Source organism: Ursus americanus, chromosome 16 (assembly GCF_024610735.1).
Source record: "Ursus americanus isolate L20-20 chromosome 16, mUrsAme1.1.p, whole genome shotgun sequence".
In the NCBI taxonomy this organism is placed as follows: Eukaryota; Metazoa; Chordata; class Mammalia; order Carnivora; family Ursidae; genus Ursus; species Ursus americanus.
This window is the reverse complement of record NC_142142.1, coordinates 6,233,137-6,256,243: the sequence shown is the minus strand read 5'-3', so window position 1 is coordinate 6,256,243 and position 23,107 is coordinate 6,233,137. Positions and strand designations below refer to the sequence as shown.

The window sequence follows — 23,107 nt, the reverse complement described above, 5'->3', positions numbered from 1 at the left end:
GAAGAGATCTTCACAAATACATCTTAAAACCTCTTCCAGTTTCCTCAGTTAGGAGACAGTGGTAGGAAAATTGCAACAACGACACAAGAAAAAAAGCAAAAAGGTAACATACCTGATTCCCTAAGTCAGTTGGTGATATCACCACTCACCAGTTTCCCAAAATAAAAGCCCCACAATTAACCTCACTTCACATATAATGTCCAAATAGTTTTTCTACTTTCAACAAGAAGGACTGAGCACACACTATAGTCTTATCTCCTTCCCTCAGTCAAATGTCCAAAAAAGTTAGAACTGAAGTTCTAGTCAAAAGGACTATGAAATTGTGGTATGGGGTAAAGAAAAACAAAGACATGCTAAATTATGTTCTTAGGGGAATAATGTAGACGTAAATTAAATCTAAATACTTATTACAAAATTCTCAATGTATATATCCTAAAAATATCAAGTTAAATATTATAAAAATAAATGTTAAACTTTCAAAGTATAAGGGAAAGTAAATGAAACAAAGATCTTAATCAATCGAACAGAAAGCATTAAGAAAGGAATGAAGAGGGGCGCCTTGGTGGCTCAGTTGGTTAAGCACCTGAATCTTGAGTTTGGCTCAGGTCACAATCTCAGTCAGGGTTGTGAGATGGAATCCCCTGTAGGCTCTGAGCTGGGAGTGGAGCCTGCTTAAGGTTTCTCTCTCCCTGTGCCTTGCCCCTTTTCCCCCTCTTAAAAAAATAGAATGGATAGGAACAGATAACTCAACTGTAGCATGATTGAGTGAGAGGGTTGAAAAACCCTGCCCTGAAAAGCAACTGCAAAACTAGTAAATCTCTCAATAATACCATGTTAACATAATGGAAAGCCATCAGAAACATCAGCCCATTCATGAAAGCTATAGAACTTTGGGAAATAACTCCCACGTTATTGGCATTCTGGCTGGAGCTGCCCTCATTATCCCCACTGCCTCCAGTCCTGTCAGCAGTGGTAACACAGGGACAGCTGACAGCTTTGTTCCACTGCCTGAGCTGGCTTCTTTGATTTGGAGCTTGTAGGTCAGTGTGGTGATGTTGGTGGTAGGCCAGTGGGGAGGCCCAAGGCTCTACTAGCTTGAGGTTGTGACCGTCTTTGGGGTGAGCCATGGATCAGCGGACTAGCTGGGTATTTCATAGGGAGTTCTAGTGAACTGGCAGATGGATTTCCAGCCATAACATCAGTTACAAAGTAAAGGACTAAACACTCCTCACAAAAAGTAGACACTGTTAGGATAAAGAAAGCAAGGAATAACTATACTCTGCACATTGGGGTCATACTGTAGATGCTAAAGTATATAAGTTGAGAGTAAAAAGATGGGAAAACATATACCATAGAAACAACAACTAGATAGCTAGAGTGGCTATACCAGTATTGACGAACAAGTCTTCAAGGCAAGAACTATTATGAGACAGAGATATTTCATAGTGAAATAAAGAGAAATATCAGGAAGATAGACATGTATAAACGCACATGCAATAACACTAGAGTCCTAAAATACATGAAAGAAAACTGACAAAATTAAAATAAGAAATAAATGATTCAACATTATCAGTTGGAGATTTCGATATCCCCTTCTCATTAATGAGACAATGAGACAGAAAAACAGCAAAGAAACAGAAATCTTGAACAACATTATGAATCAAAAATGACATTTATAGAATACACAACATTGTGACAAAATTAGCCTCAATAAACTTTAAAACACTAAATCATACAAAGTATGTTTCTGGGTACAATGGGACTAATTTAGAGATCTCTAATAGTAAGGAACATGGACTTTAAGCAACACACTTTTAAATAATCAATGGGTTAAAGAAGAGGTAGCCAGGGAAATTAAAAACTATTTTGAATTACATAAAATAGAAAACAGAACATACCCAAACTATCATGTACACTTAGAGGAGTGCTTTGAGAGAGATTTATACATTGGTATGCCTAGATTGGAAAAGAAGGTCTCAAATCAATCACCTGAGCTTTTACCTTAAAACGAAGAACAGTCAAAACCCAAAGTAGGTACAGGTAATGTAATAGGTAAGGATCAATAAAATGGAAAATTGAAAACAACAGAGAAAATCCATGAAACCAAAATTTGTTCTTTGAAAAGATAAACAAAATTGCAATAATACTAAATCACCAAAAATAATAAATCACCAAAAATAATAATAAATTACCAAATAAATAATAATAAATTACCAAACTGACTCAAGGAGAAATAGGAACTCTGAACAGACCTATAATAAATAAAGAAATGCAATTACTAATTTAAAATGTTTCTACAAAGAAGCCCCAGGCTCAGATGGCTTCATTGATGAATTACATCAAAAATCAGCATAAGAACTAATATTAAATGTTTCTCAAGAGTTTTTTTTTTTTTTTAAATAGGGGAGAGTTTTTAAAAATCCAACTCATTCTAGTCCCCATGGTGGAATTAGTGATTTTATGAGGAGGTGAAGGACCAGAGCTCTCTCTGCCAGATGAGGATAGAGTAAGAAGTTGTCCTTCTGTGAGATAAGAAAAGGCTTCTGACCAGGAATCAATTCGCTGGAATCTAAAATTTGGACACCCCAGACTTCAGACTCTGAGGAATAAATCTATGTTGTTAAAAGTACATATATAAAAAATCCAACTCATGCTAGGATTATAGTGTGTCCTTGATTCTAAAGCTAGACAAAGACATCACAGAAAACTATAGATACATATCTCTGCAGTGAAGAGACATACGAAGTATTAAGGTAATAGCAAATAAAATTCAACAACATCTAAAAAGAATTATGTACTTTGATAAAGTGCGATTTATCTCATAATAAGGGCATCTGTGAATAAACCTACAGCTAATATCATACTTGCCTTTAAGATTTAGAAATAGGAAAAGTTATCTGCTTTTGCCACTTGTATTCAACATTATAGTGAGGATTCTAGGTAATGCATGAAAGAAAACAAATTAAAATGCCCACTTCGGCAAGGAAGTTATAAAATGATTGTTATTCACAGAGGGCATGAACCTATATGTAGAAAATTCTAAGGAATCCATAAAAAATAGTCCAAAAATTAATCAGTGAGTTTCACAGGGTCGCTGGATATGAAGTCAAGATACAAATATCAATTGTACGTTTATAAATAGCTGTGAACAATCTGAGAATAAAATTAAGAAAATTTTATTCACAATAGCATCAAAAATCTTTAACTAGGAATAAATTTAACAGAAGATTGACTATTGTACACTGAAAACTATGAAACAATGCTGAGAGAAATTAAAGAAGCTCCAAATAAATGGAGAGTCCTTCCACATTTATGGATTGGAAGACTCAAGATAGTCGATATAGTTAAAATATTTATGAATACAGAATATTTCGGTATCTCTCAAGTATCCCCCAAATTACCCGTAGTTTCAACAATATCCCTAACAAAGGGCCAGAGGCTTTCTGTAGAAACTGATAAGCTGATCCTAAAATTTATATGGAAATGCTATGGAACTAGAAGAGCCAAAATGATTTGGGAAGAGAAAAAAGAAGGTTGGGAAGTTACACTACCCAACTTCAAAACTTACAGTCAAGACAGGACATAAAGACAAACATACAGACCTATAAAATAAGATAGCCTGGAAATGAGCTCATGTATATATGTCTACTGATCTTCAGTGAGGATGATAGGAATATGCAAGGAGGAGTGGAAGGTCTCCTTAAAAACTGGGGCTGGAAAAGCTGATATCCATATGCAAAATAATTAAATTGTGCTTGTATCTTATACCATACATAAAAATCAATTTAAAATGAATTAAAGATTTAAACATAAGACATGGAACTCTAGAAGCATTTCTCAAGTGATAAGAGCCATTAGGTGTCTTTTGTTATGTTAATGAGGTGACCTTTGGACCACCCTCCCACCCACTCCAGGGATCAGGGCTGGTTGCCCCAGGTTGCCCCACAACCACCCTGGTGATTAAAGAGTTGAAGTTTTCAGTTCCACCCAGACCTCCCAGGATGGATTGAGGGGCAGGAGGCTGAACTAGTTGCCCATGGCCAACGACTTAAGCAGTCAATCATGGGTATGTAATAGAGGCTCCATAAAAACCCCAGGAGGACAAGGTTCCCTGAGATTCTGCATTGGTGAACAACATAAGGAGACTGGGAGCATAGCACAATGGAGAGGGCATAGAAGTTCCATGCCCTTTTCCAATCCCTTGCCCTAGGCATTTCTTCTATCTGGCTGTGCCTGAGTTAGATCCTTACAATAAACTGGTATTCTCCTAAGTGCAATGCTTCCCTGACTTCTGTGTGTTTCCTTAGCATATTAATCAAACCCCAGGAGTGGATCACGGGAACCTCTGATTTATAGCCACTATGTTAGAAGCATAGGGAACACTGTGTTCTTGTGATTGGTATCTCAAGTGGGGTGGGAGGTACATTCTTGTAAGACTGAACTCTTAGTTGTGGAATCTGATGTTATCTCCAGAATTGTGGGGTACACTGCTAATGTCCTGAGAATTGCTTGTTGGTGTGGTATACCCTCATACACAACTGGGATTTGATCTCGGATTAGGATTAGCGTTTTAGAGGGAGAGAGAGAGACAGAGAAAGAGGGAGACGTAACTTCAGAGTCATGCCCATCCTTCTTGTGTTTCTTGTTGGACTGGGGCTACCCCTGGACCTTGAGGCCTCTGTCTAGCCTGTCCCCAGGATTTTGCAGGGGTGAGAGTGGGGGAAGGTCTTAGTCTTGTCGCAGGAAAAGAATTCAAGGACTGAGCTGACACAGTGGTTGAGTGGTGTTGATGAGGGAATAGAAGGCTGGCTGAAGACAAAGCAGAAGCTGACACCCTCCACCCCCCCCATGTATGCAACATTCCTCAGCACTCCTGGCTGCCCTAAAACTAAGGAAAGGACCTGAAGCTCATTGATAGGGACACGGACACGGTGATAGTGTAAACAGCCTTGGCTTGACAATAAGCGGGACCTCCGATATCCTGCGAGTCTTCTTTGACATGTGAAGGTATCTGCAGCTCATTGATAAGGACACAGTGATAGTGTGGACAGCCTTGGCTTGAAGATGGTGGAGCCTCCAATGTCCTGCGAGTCTTTTTTGAAATATGAAAGGGCTTTCTCAGCCTCCCTTTTTCCTTACCTCCCCCAACCCCATAGTATATAATCAGTCACCCCTCACAACTGCATCGCAGCTCTTTCTGCCCAAGGGTCCTGTCCCTGTGCTTTAATAAACAATTTTGCACCAAAGACGCCTCAAGAATTCATTATTGGTCATCGTCTCCAGAATCCACCCCACTGAAATTCACCTATATTCTACGACTTCATCAGTGTTAAGTGAAGAGCTTGTGAAAGAGAGAGCACACTGCGGAGCTGTGAAAGTGGGAAGCTCAAGGGACAGCTGTGCAACTCAGGGTTTTGGCATCTGTCTTTTATTGACAGCTGTTGACTAGGGAGTGGAATATTTATTTCTTGGGGAGGGGATTTCTTAGGAGCAAGGCTTAGTGCCTTTTCTCCCTTACTTGGTCAGGGTCTCTGGCCTTCTTATCTTGGGCCTGTCTGGTTTCATCTGGCTTCTTGTGGAGTGCTGCCAGGACAGGCCTCTGACTTTTCCAATAGCTGGCCATGATTCAGGGCAAGGGATGATGCCTCAGGGCTAGTTTCTTCAGTAGCTTCTCCTTGAAGCATTGCTATTACCAGTGAGTCAGTAACCCAATACTGCAGTTTAGATTCATGTGTTTATGTGCCTTATGAAAGTGAGAGCTCCCAGACAACCCCTAAAATGGTTTATATGAAATAGTTTTTTTTAGAATCCTACATGAGACCTTTTCAGAATGCAGTATTCATCATTCCCTTGTTTGTTCATTTAACAAATATTGAAGCGTTGCCCCATTGCAGACTGCTGAGTGTTGGGCATGCAACAGTAAGAATGATTTGGCGTCTGTCCTCAAGAAAACTCAAGCAGTTGGAAGACAATAAAAACGTAGCTGTTGAGGAGTAGTAAGATGGAAGACACACAGAAAAGTCACTATTGAAAAGTTACTGAATGATTAAAACAATGAATGAATGACTGCCTCTCCCATGTGGATTCCAGAAAACTGGCTTGAACACTAAGGCCACCAACCCAACTGAGCCAGAGTCTATACTGTCCCATGCTGGACATCTCCATTCCTTTTCCAGAGCCACGTTTTCTCTACCCTCAAAGATCTTTCCTTTCTGATGTCTGGCTTGCCCATTCCTGCTGCAGTCCCTGTGTTGTTTTACTGCTCTGTTCCTGGTGGTAAGAGGACCACTACTGCAGATCAGGTTAGGACACCCATGGAGCCCTTTCTACTCCACTCAGGAAGCCAGTTGAAATGGGGAGCCTGTTGCACAGGTATCCAGACTCTATCCCCTCGCCTCTACCATGAATCCTCTTTTAAACATGAGAGGTTTAAAATGAAGCTGCCACATTCAAGAAATGGGCACAGATTTCTTTTTAAATCTTCCCCTAGGGTGTAGTTTTGTACAACTCCAGGGGCATCAATAATATGGATTATCATGTAAATTCCTCTTTACAGTTGTATAATCCATAGCTCTTTATTTGTAAGCCTAAGACCTATAGCTGATTTCTTAGAAAGGGTCAATTCCTACCTTGGAGATCTGTTTTTTAATTTCTTAGCTTGTTTCTTCCCCCTCCACCCCCATTTTTTGGCTCTTCTATATATGCTGGCTCCTAAATATACCCCAGGATGTTACTTAGATTATGTGGTTTCTGTTTCCTCATATACAAAATGGAACCAGATAATTTTACCTACGTGTACATAGGCACCTACGGGGATCAAAGCCCTGTAAGAAATATCAGGCTAGTATTTGGAGGGCTTCCAGAAACTAGTGAATCCTACATCTTTCTGCTATGGTCTGTACCTAAGGTAGACGCTTGAATATGGGAACCCAAAGACTGAGACTCCAGGTTTACCTGGGATGGGGATGAGGTGAAGGCTCTGCAAAGTGAGGCATCATATCTCCTTGGCCCTTTCTTCTTTCTCTGACCGTGGGAGTTTTAGCCTCAAAAGCTAGACAGGACTAGTTAGTGACTTCAGGAGTGGCAGACTGAGAATCAATAGTCAACACACCATCATATCATCAGGGTATAAAAGTGTGACAATAGCAGATTGTAGCAGGTGCTGTGAGAGCTTGGAGGAGAGGTATGTAGCATGAACTATGAACTTGTAATGTACATAACCACAGCAACAAATGCAGTACTGGCTCATAGTAAGTGATGAAGAAATGCTTGTTGAATTTTGGTGTAAAATGCCATCGTACTAATAACAAGGTGTTTCGCTCTGTGCAGAATACACAATACTGATGATACATTATTCTCCTCTTGAAGTTTCTCCAGAATTGAGGCCAGACGGCATAGATGGGCTCTGAGTAATGTTCAAAATCCAGGAGAAGCTGACCTGCTTTTGTTCAGTTCTGCCTGGCCTCTCCTAGTCAGTAGGTCACCTAGAGGTGTGTGCTCCCCAAGAGAAGAGAAGAGATGACTCTGCCCATCTCACAAATGGGAAATCCGATCCCTCACTCAAAGGACACCCTTGAGAGTTTTTGGAAATGAATACAGAGATGCTGAAATTACTTACAGATGTGATGTCCTGGACCCACTGTCCACTGGTTCTTCAGGTTGGAATGGAGGCAATCATCTATTTCCACTGATTCAGAATATTTAAGGCTACTTCTAACCAGGACAGAGCTGCACGGCCTAAGGAATGAATTTTACTATTGAAGCTGGGATTGTAGGTATCCAGTGTGCTTGTTTTGCTCATTTCTTACTAACTAGCTTCTCTGATTGCCAGTCTCTCTTGTTCTCCATGCTATTCCCATCTTCTTACAGAACGTTTGGGGCAACATAATCCCCCAATCGGTATTTCTTGACTCGACATTTGAAATACTCCAAATAGTTTATATTTGTTAATAAAAAGAAGTGTATGAGGGACGAATTGTTTTTCATTTATCAAATTTATCTTCTTTGACAAACAACATCCTTCAGAGTTTCCATGGGAATAATGAAATGAAGCCCTAGGACTGAAAAGTTTGGTGTCCTATTTGGCAGGATGTAGGCCAAAACGGACCTGCACATGTCATCCTGTGGTCAGCAGTGGAATTGTTGTGATGGTCATACCAGCCCCATGTAAACATTTAACCATTCATTCCTGTAAGTAGTTTTTTGTAGTGAGCCTGGTTTGGAGATAGAATAGTGTATGCCTGTGCTATACTTTTATGGAAGTTATATTCCAGACAGAGGAACAGATGGTGAAGAAGTAATTTAAATAATTACACATTGTGTTAAGAGAGGGAGGAAATCAAATAGTTGTGTTGGTTAAGAAACATGTCACTGATAAGGAGTGTATTCATTGAAACCTAAGGGATGTTGAGAGGAGCGTAGAGTGTTCTAGAAAATAACAACTGAGTGAAGTGGGAAGAATTAGAGCAAAGCTCTAGAGAGATAAGAAGTGGATATGTTTGGAAGAAGGCTAGAAGGGCTGAAGCAAGGGAAAAAGGTAACAATTAGTATGGTAACAATACCTCAATGGGTACATTGAAAAAATAGAGTATACTGCTCAGAATTAACAGGAAATGACCTACTTATCATACATGCAACAGTAAGGCTGAATCTGAAAAACTTTATACTGAATGAAAGACACGGGACTCAAAAGAATGTATTATTTATTCTTTTATTTACAAAAGCGGCAGTGAGAGAAAAATTAATCTGTAGTGAAAGACATCAGCTCAGGGTTTTCCTGGCTGGGGTGGAGAGGGGGTGATTGACCCCAGAGAGACACGAGAACCTTTTATGAAGTGAGGGAAATGTTCTGTGTCTGAATCAGGCTGGTAGCTACAGAGGCATGCATGTGTCAGAACTCTTCAAAGTGTGGGTTAAAATATTTACATTTTATTGTCACAAGTTATACAGCAACAAAGCTTATTTTAAGAGAAAAAAAGAGGGACTCACAATCATTAACTGATTTGCTGAGAACAGGATCAGGATCCCTTTGCATCTCTAATATTTGGAAATCTTGAAAATGCTCCTTCAGAGTAGCCATTCATTTCTGGGGACACTTTTAGGCTCCTCTAGCTGTTTCTCCTGGGAGAAGCAAACATGTTCCTGATTAACTCTTCAAGCACCTCCATCTGATGTTGGTTTTAGTAACATAAGAGCCTGAGTTCTAGAATCTTCTTCACTGTTGGCTTTGAGAGGAGAGTGGTGAAGGAGGATAAATACACAGATGCAGTAAATGTGATAGATGGTTTTGCCTTGTTTGTGGTGATGCTATCACGTGTGTATGCATATGTCCAAAGTCATCAAAATGCATACATCAAACATATGCACCTTTTTGTGTAAGTACGCCACAATAAAGTGAAAAAATCAGAAAGTATATAGTTTTCTAAAAGAGCTTAACGTTTTAATTGAAAAGGAAATTAAATTTTGACAAATCCTCAAAGTTCTAGTGACTTTCTCACTACCTTTAATCATACAATATAACTATCTTCAGAAGAGAATCTCCTTTTCCACTTTTTTTCCAAAACTTCTTCATTGTACAATCCATTGCCATCAGGGAACAGGCAATTTCTGGAAGGAGAGACCAACACTCACCCTACCAAATGCTCCCTGTTACCAGTCTCAAAATGTTGTGATTCTGGCAGCAATTTTCATGGAAATTTTCAAGCTTTTTTGGAATTTGCTGTATTCTGGACTCCTTCATCCTCTATGACTGCCTACTCCATTCCCCTAGGCTTTGGCGTTGAATTAACCTTTTTGTACACTTCTGTTCTTGTTTGAATTTGTTTTTTCTCATACTGAAGTTACTTCCTCAATGAAGGATAATTTTTAAAAATACATGAAAGTGCAAAAAGAAAATTAAAATACCACAAGTCTCAGAATTGAGTTGCAATTTATTAGTATTTAGATGTATTCCCATAATCTTTTTCTATGCTTATGTATTTCTTTTTAGAATTGGTATCATCCTTATGGGCAGACGTCGTTTTCTTTTTTCCATACTATTAAGGGCAGACGTTCTTTTTCTTTTTTCCATACTATTATGTATTGATCATTTTCACATCTTTACATGTTCTTTGCAAATACACTAGTTAAATGATATATGATAATCAATTGCTCATTCTTCATATAGATCAAGAAATGTATTTTCCTGGTTTTGGTTTTATAAATAATGAATCTATGCATGTCTTTGTACTTTTCCCCCACAAATTCTATTTTAATAAAGAGATTCCAAGATAGAAAAATGAATGTATTTTATAAATATTTTGGTGGAAAGTTCTAATGTCCTTTTTAACAAGGTATAGCAACTTAGACTTGTCCTGGCAGGGTAAAAATCATTTTCAACTTAGTGGTCTGTGGAAGATGGCATTCTGTTCAAATCTTCACTGATTTGAATGGTAGACATACTTTTTACTCTTTCCTTATGATGAGAAACATTGGTCAAATCAGGATTTATGATCAATCACATCTCTTAGAGATCTCTTGTTCTGGACGTTTTGAAAATTGTCCCTTTTTTTCTGTAGGGTTGCTAACTTCTGGGCTTTTGTTCCCAAGACATGACTTTTTTATTATGTTAAGTTAGCCAGCATATACTACATCATAAGTTTTGTTGTAGTGTTCAGAGATTCATTAGTTGCATATAACACCCAGTGCTCATAGCAACATGTGCGCTCCTTAATACCAGCTCACGGCTACCCCACTCCCTTCTGTAACCCTCAGCTCTGTAACACAGAGTCCAGAGTCTCTCATGGTTGTCTCCCTCTCTGATTTCTTCCTATTCAGTTTTCCTCCTTTCCCCTGTGGTCCTCCACTCTATTCCTTATGTTCCATATATGAGTGAAACCATATGGTAACTTTTGATGCTTTACTTATTTCACTTGGCATAATCCACTACAGTTCCATCCATGTCGATGCAAATGGTGGGTATTCATCCATTCTGATGCCTGAGTAATATTCTATTTTATATATGGACCGCATCTTTATCCATTCGAATCACAGAGATGACATTATGCTAATATGCGATGATCCCACATCAGTGGGGCAGTGGGGTTGGTTGTGACCCTTGGCTCAGGGATCTTTTCCACAACATCCTTGAATAACCCTGTCCCTGATCTGCTTGGTTCTAACTCCGTAGATAATGGGGTTGAGCATGGGAGGTACCAGTAGATAGAAATTAGCGAACATGATATGTACCACTCGGGGCACATGACGTCCAAAGCGGTGGGTGAGGAAGGTAAAGAGGGCTGGGATATAAAAAGCCAAGATGACACAGATATGGGAAGCACATGTGCCAAAAGCCTTGAGCCGGGCTTCATCAGAGGGCAACCTCAGAACAGTTCTCAGAATCATCACATAGGATATACTGATGACAATGATATCAAAGCCAACCACAAAGAAGGCCCCAGAGAGCCCATATGCACGATTGACTCTAGTATCTGCACACACCAGCTTCAGCACAGCCATGTGCTCACAGTATGACTGGGGAATGACGTGGTTGGGGCAGAAGGGCATCCCGGAGACCATGAAGCAGAAGGGACTCACCCACAGCAACCCTCTCATCATCACAGCCGCTCCCAGTTTACCCACCATAGCTGGGGTCAGGATAGTAGAGTGGTGGAGTGGGAAGCAGATAGCCACATAACGGTCCAAGGCCATAGCCATGAGTAGCCCAGACTCCACAGAAGAAAAGGCGTGGATGAAGAACACCTGGATGAGGCAGGCATGGTATTCAATCTCATGAGCATGAAACCAGAGTATAGCCAGCATTTTAGGTTGGGTGGAAGAGGAGAGGGTCAGATCAGTGATAGCCAGCATGGCTAGAAAGAGGTACATGGGCTCATGCAGAGTGTGGTCAGTTCGGACTACATGAAGGACAATGATATTGCCAACTATAGCCACAAGATACATGGCACAGAGAGGAAAGGCAATCCAAAAGTGGTAATTCTCAAGTCCTGGGATCCCAAGTAGGATGAAGAATAGAGGATGTGAAGAGGTATTTCCTGAGGCCAGCATCACAGAATGGTTAACTTGTTCGCCATTGTAATCTACTCTCTATAGGTGATAATAATCAAATAAGTAATTGTTACTACTTTTTACATTTTGAAAGGTTCAACTGAATAATAGGGCAATTGGGCTTAACAGTAAACTGGAAGAATTTCAACTGTTTTAATAAATAGATTTTTGCACATAAAGTGATGTTACTCTTTATTCTTCATTCATATTTATGTCATTCAAAATGGAACCAAAGCATACTAGCTGCAAGTGTGATTTTTGTTGAAGAATCAATATTTTCCTTGAAAGTAGAATCTGCTAAGGGAAAACTATCCTGACAAATAATGTCAGTAATAGTCATTCTTGCCCTCCTATCCTTCAGAACTAACTGACTTGTTTAACCTTTCCCATAGGTTCTTTCCAGCCCTTCGTTTAAGCCACTTAGGCAGCTTTTCAGGGTAGGAAGCCAGTTTGGAAAACACTTTGGCTTAAAGGCTCATAGCAAGGTATGTAGTGATGTTGCATTAGCTTTGCCTCTAGGAGTAACAGGAGAATTTGGGCTGGAGGATAACGGACTGATGATTGTACACCTGTAATTAAACCTATTATCTTTAGTGAATGTCCTCCTAGGTTAGAGATCAGCAAACTTTTTTCTGTAACAGGTCAGATTATACATATTTTAGGCTTTGTGGGCTATACATCCTCTGTTGCACTACTCAGTTTCGCCCCTGTAGCCTGAGAGCAGCCACAGTCAATACAGAAATGTGTGAGTGTGGACGAATGCCAATACAATTATGTTTATAATAACAGTCTGGAAGCTGGATTTGGTCTGCAGGCGATAGTTTTCTAAATCCTGTCCTGATGGTAAATTTTCATGAGGTGAACCCTGAACAGTGCACCATGCCTAGCACCTCTGTGCTTGGCACAGTATAGGGGTTTAATAAACATTTGCTGGAGCAAATAACAAATAAATGACGTTGTTTGGTGGAAAAGGACTTTTTAACTGCTTAGCCATGTCTTAAAATCATTGGAGATACCTTGTAGACACTACTTTGGCACCATGGCCACAAGAGAGTTATTCATAATTCTCATACTAGAGTCTGCTGTGCTGGCCCGTGAAAGACCTGAATGCCCTCCTCTGCCTATACTTGCTTTACATGGTCGATCTTGTTGGATCCCTCTGGTGACTGTCACCTCCCTAGGAGTCTATGACACAGAAGCTTACCTGGTTCTTAAAGGCACCTTTCCACTCTTTCATCTCAGTTGACCTGAATCTTTGATTGAGTCTCCTCCATAAGAGAAGCACCAGATAAAAGGAGTATCTTTTCAAATCTCCCATAACAAATCACCTGTTGGGACTAACAACTGTTTCATTCAACCAGACCTAATGGTTCCTAAAAATTAGAGTTTCTTTGAGATCCCAAGTAGATCTAACCTCTTTCTGATTTTCCCTAGCATTATAACATTATGAGAGATATGGGGCTCAGACTTTACAAATCTTGCTCTACATTGGAGGCTTTCCTATCCTACCTTGATAATAGCTACAGGTTCGCTCAAATCAAATACTCCTATCCAGGTTGCGGTGAAAATTCAGACACACACATTACCTGGGGTCGAAGGCTCTAGTTTTATCTGCTCCTGCCCGGCTTGTTCTTCCAGTTATATGTGCTGTTTGAACCGGAGTCTTCCTCTCTCCCTCCCTTCTGCCTCCTGTTTGTCACCCTCCATTTTTGAGGACATGGTTACTGAGGCTCACGGGCACCTGGAAAACATACTTAGACCATCTTCATTCTTGCACTGGGTACTGGTGAAGATTCCTGCTAAACCTACAATTTCTCCACGTGCACAATAATCTCTTCCATTAATTGCGGAAGACATTGCATTTTTGTAAATATAACACCATAAGCATTTACATTTAATTGTTTTTAACTCTCACAAAGTCTCTGTCCATGAGGCTTAATGGGGAACTCACCTGTCTTCACACTCCTTTTGGAGTGGTGTCTCTCTCATGTGGTGACCTGGGACCCATATCTGAAGTAGGAGATGGGGGTTCTTGACAGGTACCTTTCTTTCTTCTCTATACCTACAACCCCATTGAATCTGGTGTCCTTACTATCAGCAATTCCCTTGCCTTTTTTACCCTCAGACTTATGCACTCAGCCTGTGCTGAGAGAAGGCTCTAAGTCATGTGGAGTAGACAGGGAATTAACCAATCTTGGATCGTTTTGTGAACTGTGTGAGGTTTTCAATCATATTTTGGAGGGAGGTACAAGTTATCAACTTGCTGCTGGGTGGAAGGAGGGTTATGTGCGTTCCCTCAAGAGTAGGAAAAGAAGATCAATATAATTTCCCTTCTTGCCCAATATTCCTTCCCCCTTTCCCTGCTTTTAAATATGTCCCTGTCCCTGCTGTCTATGGGCTAGATCTCTAGTGAGCCTAGTGCATACTGACAGAAGGAATTAAGTCATCTTTTTCAACATTATCACTGGGGTGATCACACACTGGTCTTCAGAGTTGATTTTTCTCTTCTGTAAATGTATAATCTAACTTGTGAGAACTTGGCATAGCCTTTGGATCAGAAAATATGTTTATAAGAATGCCGTTCTCACACTGATGGAGCTCAGCTTTCATCTGTGAGTGTGGGTGAATCCATGCTGGTACCACTGGCTCTGTTGGCCTTCAATTACTCCACCATTAAGTGGAGATAGTTATGTCTATCACGTTATCTGTGTTGCTCAGGCCTGAAGGGGTAAAGAATAAAATGGGCTGAGAGCATGCTAAGGAATAGTTTCAGGGACATTTAGACCATTTTCTCACTTTGGGGTGTCTAAAACCCAGGCATAGAGCAATAATGCTGGAGCAGGGTAGGATTCAGATCCAGTGTCCTTCATGGAGGGATTGGGTGGATGCAGCCTTCCTACTTTTCTAGAATATCCATGGAGGACACAGTGTAAGCAGTGAATCTTCTCCCTGTCTCCGAAGGAAATCCAGCAGTCAGGGATCTCTGATCCTTTAGCCCCCAGTGAGTTAGGCCATTCTGCGCAGTGTAACTTGCCTTGTCTTCCAGCTACTTGGAGCCTCTGTGAGTCCCACTCTTCTCTGGGAAATGCAGACATGACTAGGTTACAAGGAAACCACTGACCTTGAGCTCTCCTTCATCTCTGACCATGAGCAGCTCTAACTGGCTCCTGTGATTCAGCTTTTAGCAGAGACTGTAGATTAGGACCTATTTAAAGACCTGTTCAAGTCTGGCCTTTCCCTTCCCCAAGGATGAGTTCTCCCCCTCTGGTAGGCCCCCCTGCCTCAATCTCTGGCTTCCTCTGAGACTAGAGACTAAAGCTGGAAGCATTAACAGATCAGTCCTTTCTTCATTTACCCTCCTAAAGTTCTCCTCATTGTTTGTGTCTTTCCAAAGCTGGTATCTCTGCAGGATGGATTGAGGACTTGGGCACCTTGTTCACAGCCCTTCTCTAAACCCCAGGCTCCAGTAGAACATGCAAAGATTTGTGAGCTGTATTGAGAGGCTAGTTAAGATGATTGCTATAGTCTTCTAGTCACACCAATGTGATTTACGTTTTATAGGGTTATGAGGGGAGAGACAGAGAAAATGGAAAGGAAGTTTTGGTGGAAGAAGACATTGTTGAGGATATTGACCTGATAATCCTGGGACACTTCAATGAAACTCTGTTGAGAGCTCATCCACATTCATATCTTCATAGCTCCTATATTCTCAGTTGTATTGACCTTTATCCCCATAGTTGATAGCCAGTCACTTACGGACATATCGTGAACTTATCATAACTCGGTGCTACTCAATCTCTGAATTTCTGAGCATCTCACTCTAACTATACCATCCTATCTTTCTAGTTGTTTTTAAAACTCATTCGATGTTTTCTACATCATCAGTTCCTTCCAACACTTTATATATTTTTTTCCAATCCTTTCAGCCCACTTTTCTTTACAGTTCTTGTCTATGAAACGTAGTCCTCATAGCTCATCATTTCAACCATACTCATGTAAATAACCTCAATAACTATCTATCCATCACAGCTACCAGTGTCATTGTCTCTTGCTACCCCGATACCACTGAGCAAAAACCAGAAGCAGCAACACAATTTATCAGATTGGAGCCATTGCAAGTTCATGGTGACTGACTTTACCTGAGCTTTCAAACAATTCCAACTACTTTCACATTTCTCTCACTTTCATTGTGCTGAGACATGGTGTTAGGAAATTATATTAACTGACCTCCCTGCCTAAGTGTATTGTTCATACTTTGTGCCCTAATTATAGTGAAAATCTTTTGTTACTTTCTGCATCTCCTCAGGAAGCAGAACTTCCCACCGTGGTGTTGAGGAGGAAACCTCCTTCTATTTGACTTCTGAAGGTGTAATACCAGATGGCTTTTTCCTGCCTCATTTCTTACTCACCTGAACAAGGTGCTCTCCCTGCCAGTCACTTCACCATGCAGGGTTCATTACCACATTCAAATCTGGGTAAAGGGGAAATAATTAGGTCTATGCTCTGCTTCCTCAAACTTCAGGGAGAACCTTGCTGATGTCACATTGTAGGGAAGGACCCAGACACTGAAAAAAGACAAGACAATGTATGTGCACTGATTGGGTGATTGTTAGGAGTTGAATTGTGTCCCCCCACCCCAAATTCATTCGTTGAAGCTGTAATCCCCAGTACCTCAGAATATGACCTTATTTAGAAATAAGGTCATTAAAGATGTAGTTAGTTAAGATGTAGTCATAGTGGAGTAGGGTGGGCCCTACTCCAGTATGACTGGTATCCATATAAAAAGGGCAAATTTGACACAGAAACATAAGAGAGATGGAATGCCATGAGGACATGAAGGCACAGATGTAGATGATGTGTCTATAGCCCAGAGTTCCAGCAAACCACCAGAAGGCAGGGGAGAGGCATTGAACAGATTTACCTTCATAGCCAACACAAGAAACCAACCTGGATGATACCTTAATCCTGGCCTTCTAAGCTCCAGAACTATGATTCAGTACGTTTCTGTTGTTTAAGCTATTCAGTTTGTGGTACTTTCTTCTGACAGCCTTAGGAACCTAATACAACAATAAATATATTTTCATCCATTATTTTAATTTTTCATCTATAAATAATTGTATTCCACATGAGCCAGTGGATTATTAAATGTAATTTTAATTAAATTGTTTATGTAATTAATTGTTAAATATAGTTTGATTAAATTGAATTAACAAATTATCTCTTTGTTTCCCTAATTATATGTTATCTATTTAGATAGGGATCCTACAGTGTCTTGCATATCTTAGGGTGACCTTGTATTTGTGTAAAGATAGATCAATACAATATTGAGAAATGATAAAGAAAGCAGAAATAGCTCCAAGCACAGTTAATTTTCAACAGAGATCAATGCAATTCAGGGACAGAAAAATGTCATGGTGCTGAGCTAATTGTCTCTATGAAAACAGTATGAACCTGAATTCCTATCTCAGTGTGAAAAATCTTTATTTGAATTGTAATATTAGACTGAATTTGAAAGCTAAAGATTCTAAAAGAAAAAATAGAATAATATTGTAATAAACTTGAGGAAAGCAAAGATTTCTTAGTCTACGAAAATCAATGATTGAACTTCATCGAAGTAAAAAACATCAATTTCGAAAGGTGCATTATAAATTTGAAAAGTCAAGTCACAGATGGTGAAAATATTCACAATGCATATAATGAAAAATAAAGTCCCACAATCAATTAATGGAAAGACAAGTAACTCATTAAAATCTTAAGCAAATGGTTTCCAAAGGCACTTCACAAAAGCAGTGGATGAATGGCTAACAGACATATGGAAAGGTGCTCACATTATTATTCATAAAGAAATAAAAAATCAAAGCAGAATGAGATACCAATGCAAACCTATAAACATAACTAAAATAAAATAGTTTGATAACAGAAAGTAGTGGCAAATTGTGGGTCGATTGGGCCCCTCGGACACTGAGCACAGCCACTTCCGGAACCTTTGGCAATTTCTAATAAAGTTGAGCATCTTTTTGGCCTAGAAACTCCATTTCTAGTTCATACCACAAATTATTTTTTTTAATTTATGCACGAAAAATGTCAAAGAATGTTTGTAGTAGCTGTCTAATAGCTAAGATGTGAAATAGCTAAGAAGTGAAATCAAATCTGTCAGCTGGAGGTTAAACAAATTTGCTACATCATCCAATTGAATGCTACTGAGCAAAGAAGGAAAAAGAAGGAAGAACAAAAACAAAAGATATATATAGAAACAATACGGTGGAATTTCAAGGTACCAAAAATAAAAAAGTGGAGCCTAATGCATTAGAGTAGGGAAAAGATGACCTACCAAAAAAGGCAAGAAAGTTCAGTTTTGGCTTACAGATGCCTAGCTGTGAATAGGTGAGATTTGATTAATTGTTTCTACCTGCTAAGTTGTATTCTAATGGTTGAAAACCTACTGAATTACTGATTCTTTACAACAATCCAATGAAATAGGTATCAACATTTTTCAGGTAGAGAAACCAAGGCACTGAGGAGTTAAGTTTTTACAGGGTATGTAGATAGAACCAGAATTTTATTTCTAGTTTTATCCACTATATTAAACTGAACCTTAAAATGTTCAGAGATAGTATTACAGCCTAACAATTCTGTATACATCCAATCCATCAATAAAGTGTAAAAGCCAAAATAATTTTTTAGACAGGAACAAAGAAAATTTATCATTTCCTCATCCTTTTATTTTTCTTTGAAGATTTTACTTATTTGAGACAGTGAGAGGGAGAGAGAGAGAGAGACAGGGAGAGCGCAGCAGAGGGAGAGGGAGAAGCAGACTCCCCACCTAGCAGGGATCCTGATGCAGAACTGGATCCTAGGATCCTGGGATCATGAACTGAGCAAAAGGCAGAGGCTTAATGGACTGAGCCACCCAGGCGCCCATGCATCCTTTTTTTTCTGAGTAAAACCAGAGTATGTCCTTCAGCAAAATAAAATAAATACCCACTTGCCAATCAATTACATGTGGAAATTATTCAGGGGTGCCGTGTATAGTAATCCCAGGAAAGCAGCAATCCCATATGCCTTATAGAAGTGCAGAATGTATTAAAGCCTTGCAAAATGGAAGATGATTTGAATTTCAGAGAAACAGAAAGTTGTCCTAGAAAACCATGGTGCAGTGTAAATTAAGTAGAAATTGGACAGAATTATGGGCAATTGAATCCGTGGAAAAGGAAAGAATTGATTTTATGTTGATGAATATGTGTTAGTGATATAAGATGCTATGCCATTCTTTTTTTAGTCACACCTGTAGTCTAGATTCTGTGTTGAGTAATGTGTATTTAATCCTATTTCAATCAAAATTTATTTGCTTTAAGGTTCAAACAACTGAAACGTGAATATGTACTATTTAATCATAGCTACAAGACTGTATGTAAATTTATATGCCTTTTCCAGGCAAATACTATGCTGTAGGCAACTGAATTTGGGAAAGGAGAGAAGGAGGAAGTGTGAGGGTATTTCCTACCCACAGCCTACACGGCAGTAAATAGGACCTAAAGGTAATGATTATGCTAAGTGAAATATGTCAAGCACAGAAAGACAATTATCCTAAGGTTTCACTCATATGTGGAACACAGGGAATAGTGCAGAGGACCACAGGGGAAGGGAGGGAGAACTGAACGGGAAGAAATGAGAGAGGGAGACAAAGCGTGGGAGACCCTGGACTCTGGGAAACAAACTGAAGGTAACAGAAGGTAACAGATGGGAAGGCAACAGAAGGTGGGGGGATGGGGTAACTGGGTGATGGGTATTAAGGAGGGCACATGTGATGAGCACTGGGTGTTATATGCAACTAATGAATCGTTGAACACTACATCAAAAACTAACGATGTACTGTATGTTGGCTAATTGAACATAATATGAAGAAAATAAATAAAATAAAGGGTAATGGAGGGAATAATGTTTGTGTTTATTGAAAAATATTATAAATATTTAAATCATTAAAATTTAAGTAATTAAACATTAAACATAATTTTATTTTTATTTTTTTTTAAGATTTTATTTATTTATTCAACAGAGATAGAGACAGCCAGCGAGAGAGGGAACACAAGCAGGGGGAGTGGGCGAGGAAGAAGCAGGCTCATAGCGCAAGAGCCTGATGTGGGGCTCGATCCCGGATCGCCAGGATCACGCCCTGAGCTGAAGGCAGATGCTTAACCGCTGTGCCACCCAGGCGCCCCTAAACATAATTTTAAAAATAATTAAAAGAGAGGTGGTAAGCATATTATTTAGACCCGCTTCAGTCCAGTGGGATGAGCCTCCTAGGCTCCTAGTCCTTACACCTAGAATCATGGTGCTCATCTGATTATATTATCTCTAAGCCCCAGGGGTCTCTTGGCTACAGGGCTGGGTTACATGCTGAGCTCCTTATAGAAGCCCAGGTCCAAGAGCTATCTACATGCATACATGGCCGGGCAGTGAGTGGGAAGGGCAACTTTCCCTCTGCTGGGAGCCAGGTAAGATGCCAGGAGCAGAAAGAGCAGACCAGGGAGAGGGACTGTGGAGAACTAATCTGGAGAGCCAGGAAGGAATGGAGCAGAGGGAGGCGTGGAGCAGGGCAGGTACTGAGAAGCACAGGACTGCAAACCAGAGGTAGAAGAGTACAGATCATGGGAAGAGTGGTGCAGAGTGGCAGGCAAAAGCTGAATGTTGTGGAAATTAAGTGAGATATCAGCAACAAGTCTGTAAACAAGTATTTATTTCCAAGAGAAAAACAGCTATGTCAAGGAAATGGAGTGAATTGTTGTGATTCTGTGTGGCCCAAATTTGACATTTATTGGAAATTTTATTGTTTCACTCAGCTTTTAAGTTTGACTGATTTCTATATCCCCATTGGCTAGAAAATAAGCTTTTTGAGTTATTTCACTTAACAACAGCACCACCTTTTTACAGGATCCTGGTAGTCTGAGCTTTCTGATAGCTGTCTTTACAGAAGCCATTTATATTTAGAAAGAAGTATTTCAAATACATTTTGATATTTGACCAATCATCACAGACAAACTGGAAATAGGCAGATCAGGGATATTTTTAAAGTTCAAGGTTTACAGATGAGGCATCTTAAATAGGAATGGGTCATCAGGATCCTACCTCCCATCAACGCAGGAGTAAAGACACCCAGCTTCATCTTAATTATGCTACTGGACCAGAATAATACATCCCAGTGTCCACCATGTCAAAACCTCTGGACACAGAAATCTACTTATGTTTCCTCTTCCCAACTCCCTCATCATCCATGAAAACACAGACTGTCAGCAAACAAACAACAGACACAGAATCTAGTTTGAGGTGCATGCAGCAGCATTCTCTGGTCTTGGCCTCCTCTTGTATGATATGCTGGAATTTTATTTTGTTCCCCGTCATCTTTTGCAATCAGTACTAATTAAATATGATGCAGTGTTTTCTATCAATATTTTACCGAATGGCTTTAATTTCATCAAAAAAAGAAGGCTTTTACTAAAAACGTCATAAATGCACTTTCTCTTACTTATTCTAAAAATATTGTAGGCATTTTGTTTTACCTTGAAATTCTTACCCAAATGCAAGGATCTGTGTAAAATATGCATATTTTAATATTTTTATAAATTGTTAGCCAATTGACCAAACTTTATTTATCACATATCATTTCTTTTTTCTAGTGATATAAGATGGCACTGTCATCGCATTCTTTACCCTCATTCACACATTTTTTTGAAATGCTATTTTTTTCTGGGGATATATATTTTTATTTTTATTATTTTTTTAATGACTCTTTCATTTTTTATTGTCATTAATTATATTGATATAATTCCTGAAGTTGAACTTTTTTCATTTATAAAATTTTACTTGATTATATTATTCTTTGGAGCTCTACTTGTGCATATTTTTAAACTTTTGACAATATTATACTTTGTTATTATAATAACTTCATATTACATTTTGATATATCAAAGGGCAAGTCCCCTCTCTTTGTCATTTTCAATATTATACTGAATATATTTGCATATTTATGGTACCTAATACATTTTAGGATCCACCTATCACTACCCATTAAGAACTCTTGTGTGTTATTGATTGATAATGCTTTAATTTATGAAAATATTCATGGCATAATTCATATCTTTTCATTATTGAATATTCCTATCTTCAAGAAAGAAAGAAAGGACTTTATGTTCTTCAATAAATTTTTAGAGACCTCTTCTTTTCCTGCCAAACACAGACATTGTGTTATGACAATACAGTTTATAGTTTTATGGCTATTGTAAATAAGTCCAATTGTTTTTAGAAAATTTTCTCAGTGCTTAATTCTTATGAAGAGGAAAAGCTATTAATTTGCAGTATCGATCTATGTGTCACTTTGGTGAACCCTGTTTTAAGTGTTTGCAGTTTGTTCTTTTAGATATTTAAGGTAAAAAATTCATTAAAACCTAAATATAGACTTTGAAAAATTGCTTTGCTAAAGTAACACTCCCATTTACTTGTCTTTTCATATTTCCTAAGACTTTTCCATAGAATGTAGTATAGTAGTTGTGTGAGTGGATATCTGTATGTCTTACTGAATTTAATAGAAATTCATTTTGTAGGTCACCAGTTAATATGTTTGCTCCAGATTTCTAGAAAATGTCTTTCATTCAGGAGCTCATTTCCTTCCTAAATATTAAGAATTTCATCTTGAATTGCCCTTGAGTTTTCTGATTCTTTCCTCATCTCTTGATCAGGTTTTTCCTCCCTAATCTGTGGGTATAGCCATATCACTAGTAGATTTTCTATGTGAGTAATTCTTTTATTCATAAGAGAAAGTCCACTGTTTCAAAGTGCAATATTCTTTAAAAGCACAGTTACATCTGACTTGCTAAAAAGTTATTTATGATGTTTGCATGTGTCATCCTAAGTAATTAGATGACTAGCTTTCCATCTGTTTTTATGTTCGAGAATCGGACTTTTCAACCTCAGCCCTGTTAACATCCTGGGCTGGATAGTTTTTTGTTGTCTTGTGTATTTTAGGATGTAAGCATGCCTGGCATCAACCCACTAGATGCCAGTGGCA

The 23,107-nt window shown here is 39.1% G+C and overlaps 2 protein-coding genes across 2 annotated transcripts in view; one reads left to right on the top strand and one right to left on the bottom strand.

Moving 5' to 3' along the window:
• The window catches only part of LOC123782525 (uncharacterized), a 382,057-nt gene that overhangs the window by 290,317 nt on the left and 68,633 nt on the right, over window positions 1–23,107 (top strand). The window lies entirely within an intron of this gene.
• Window positions 11,101–12,060, bottom strand: LOC123782610 (olfactory receptor 52R1-like). Its single transcript, XM_045771957.2, has one exon. It carries the CDS (start codon window positions 12,043–12,045, stop codon window positions 11,101–11,103), a length of 945 nt encoding a protein of 314 aa, XP_045627913.1. The 5' UTR covers window positions 12,046–12,060.

Coding starts and splice junctions, on each gene's coding strand:
- LOC123782610 (XM_045771957.2), bottom strand. CDS start 12,045: ATGCTGGCCTCAGGAAATACCTCTTCACATCCTCTATTCTTCATCCTA.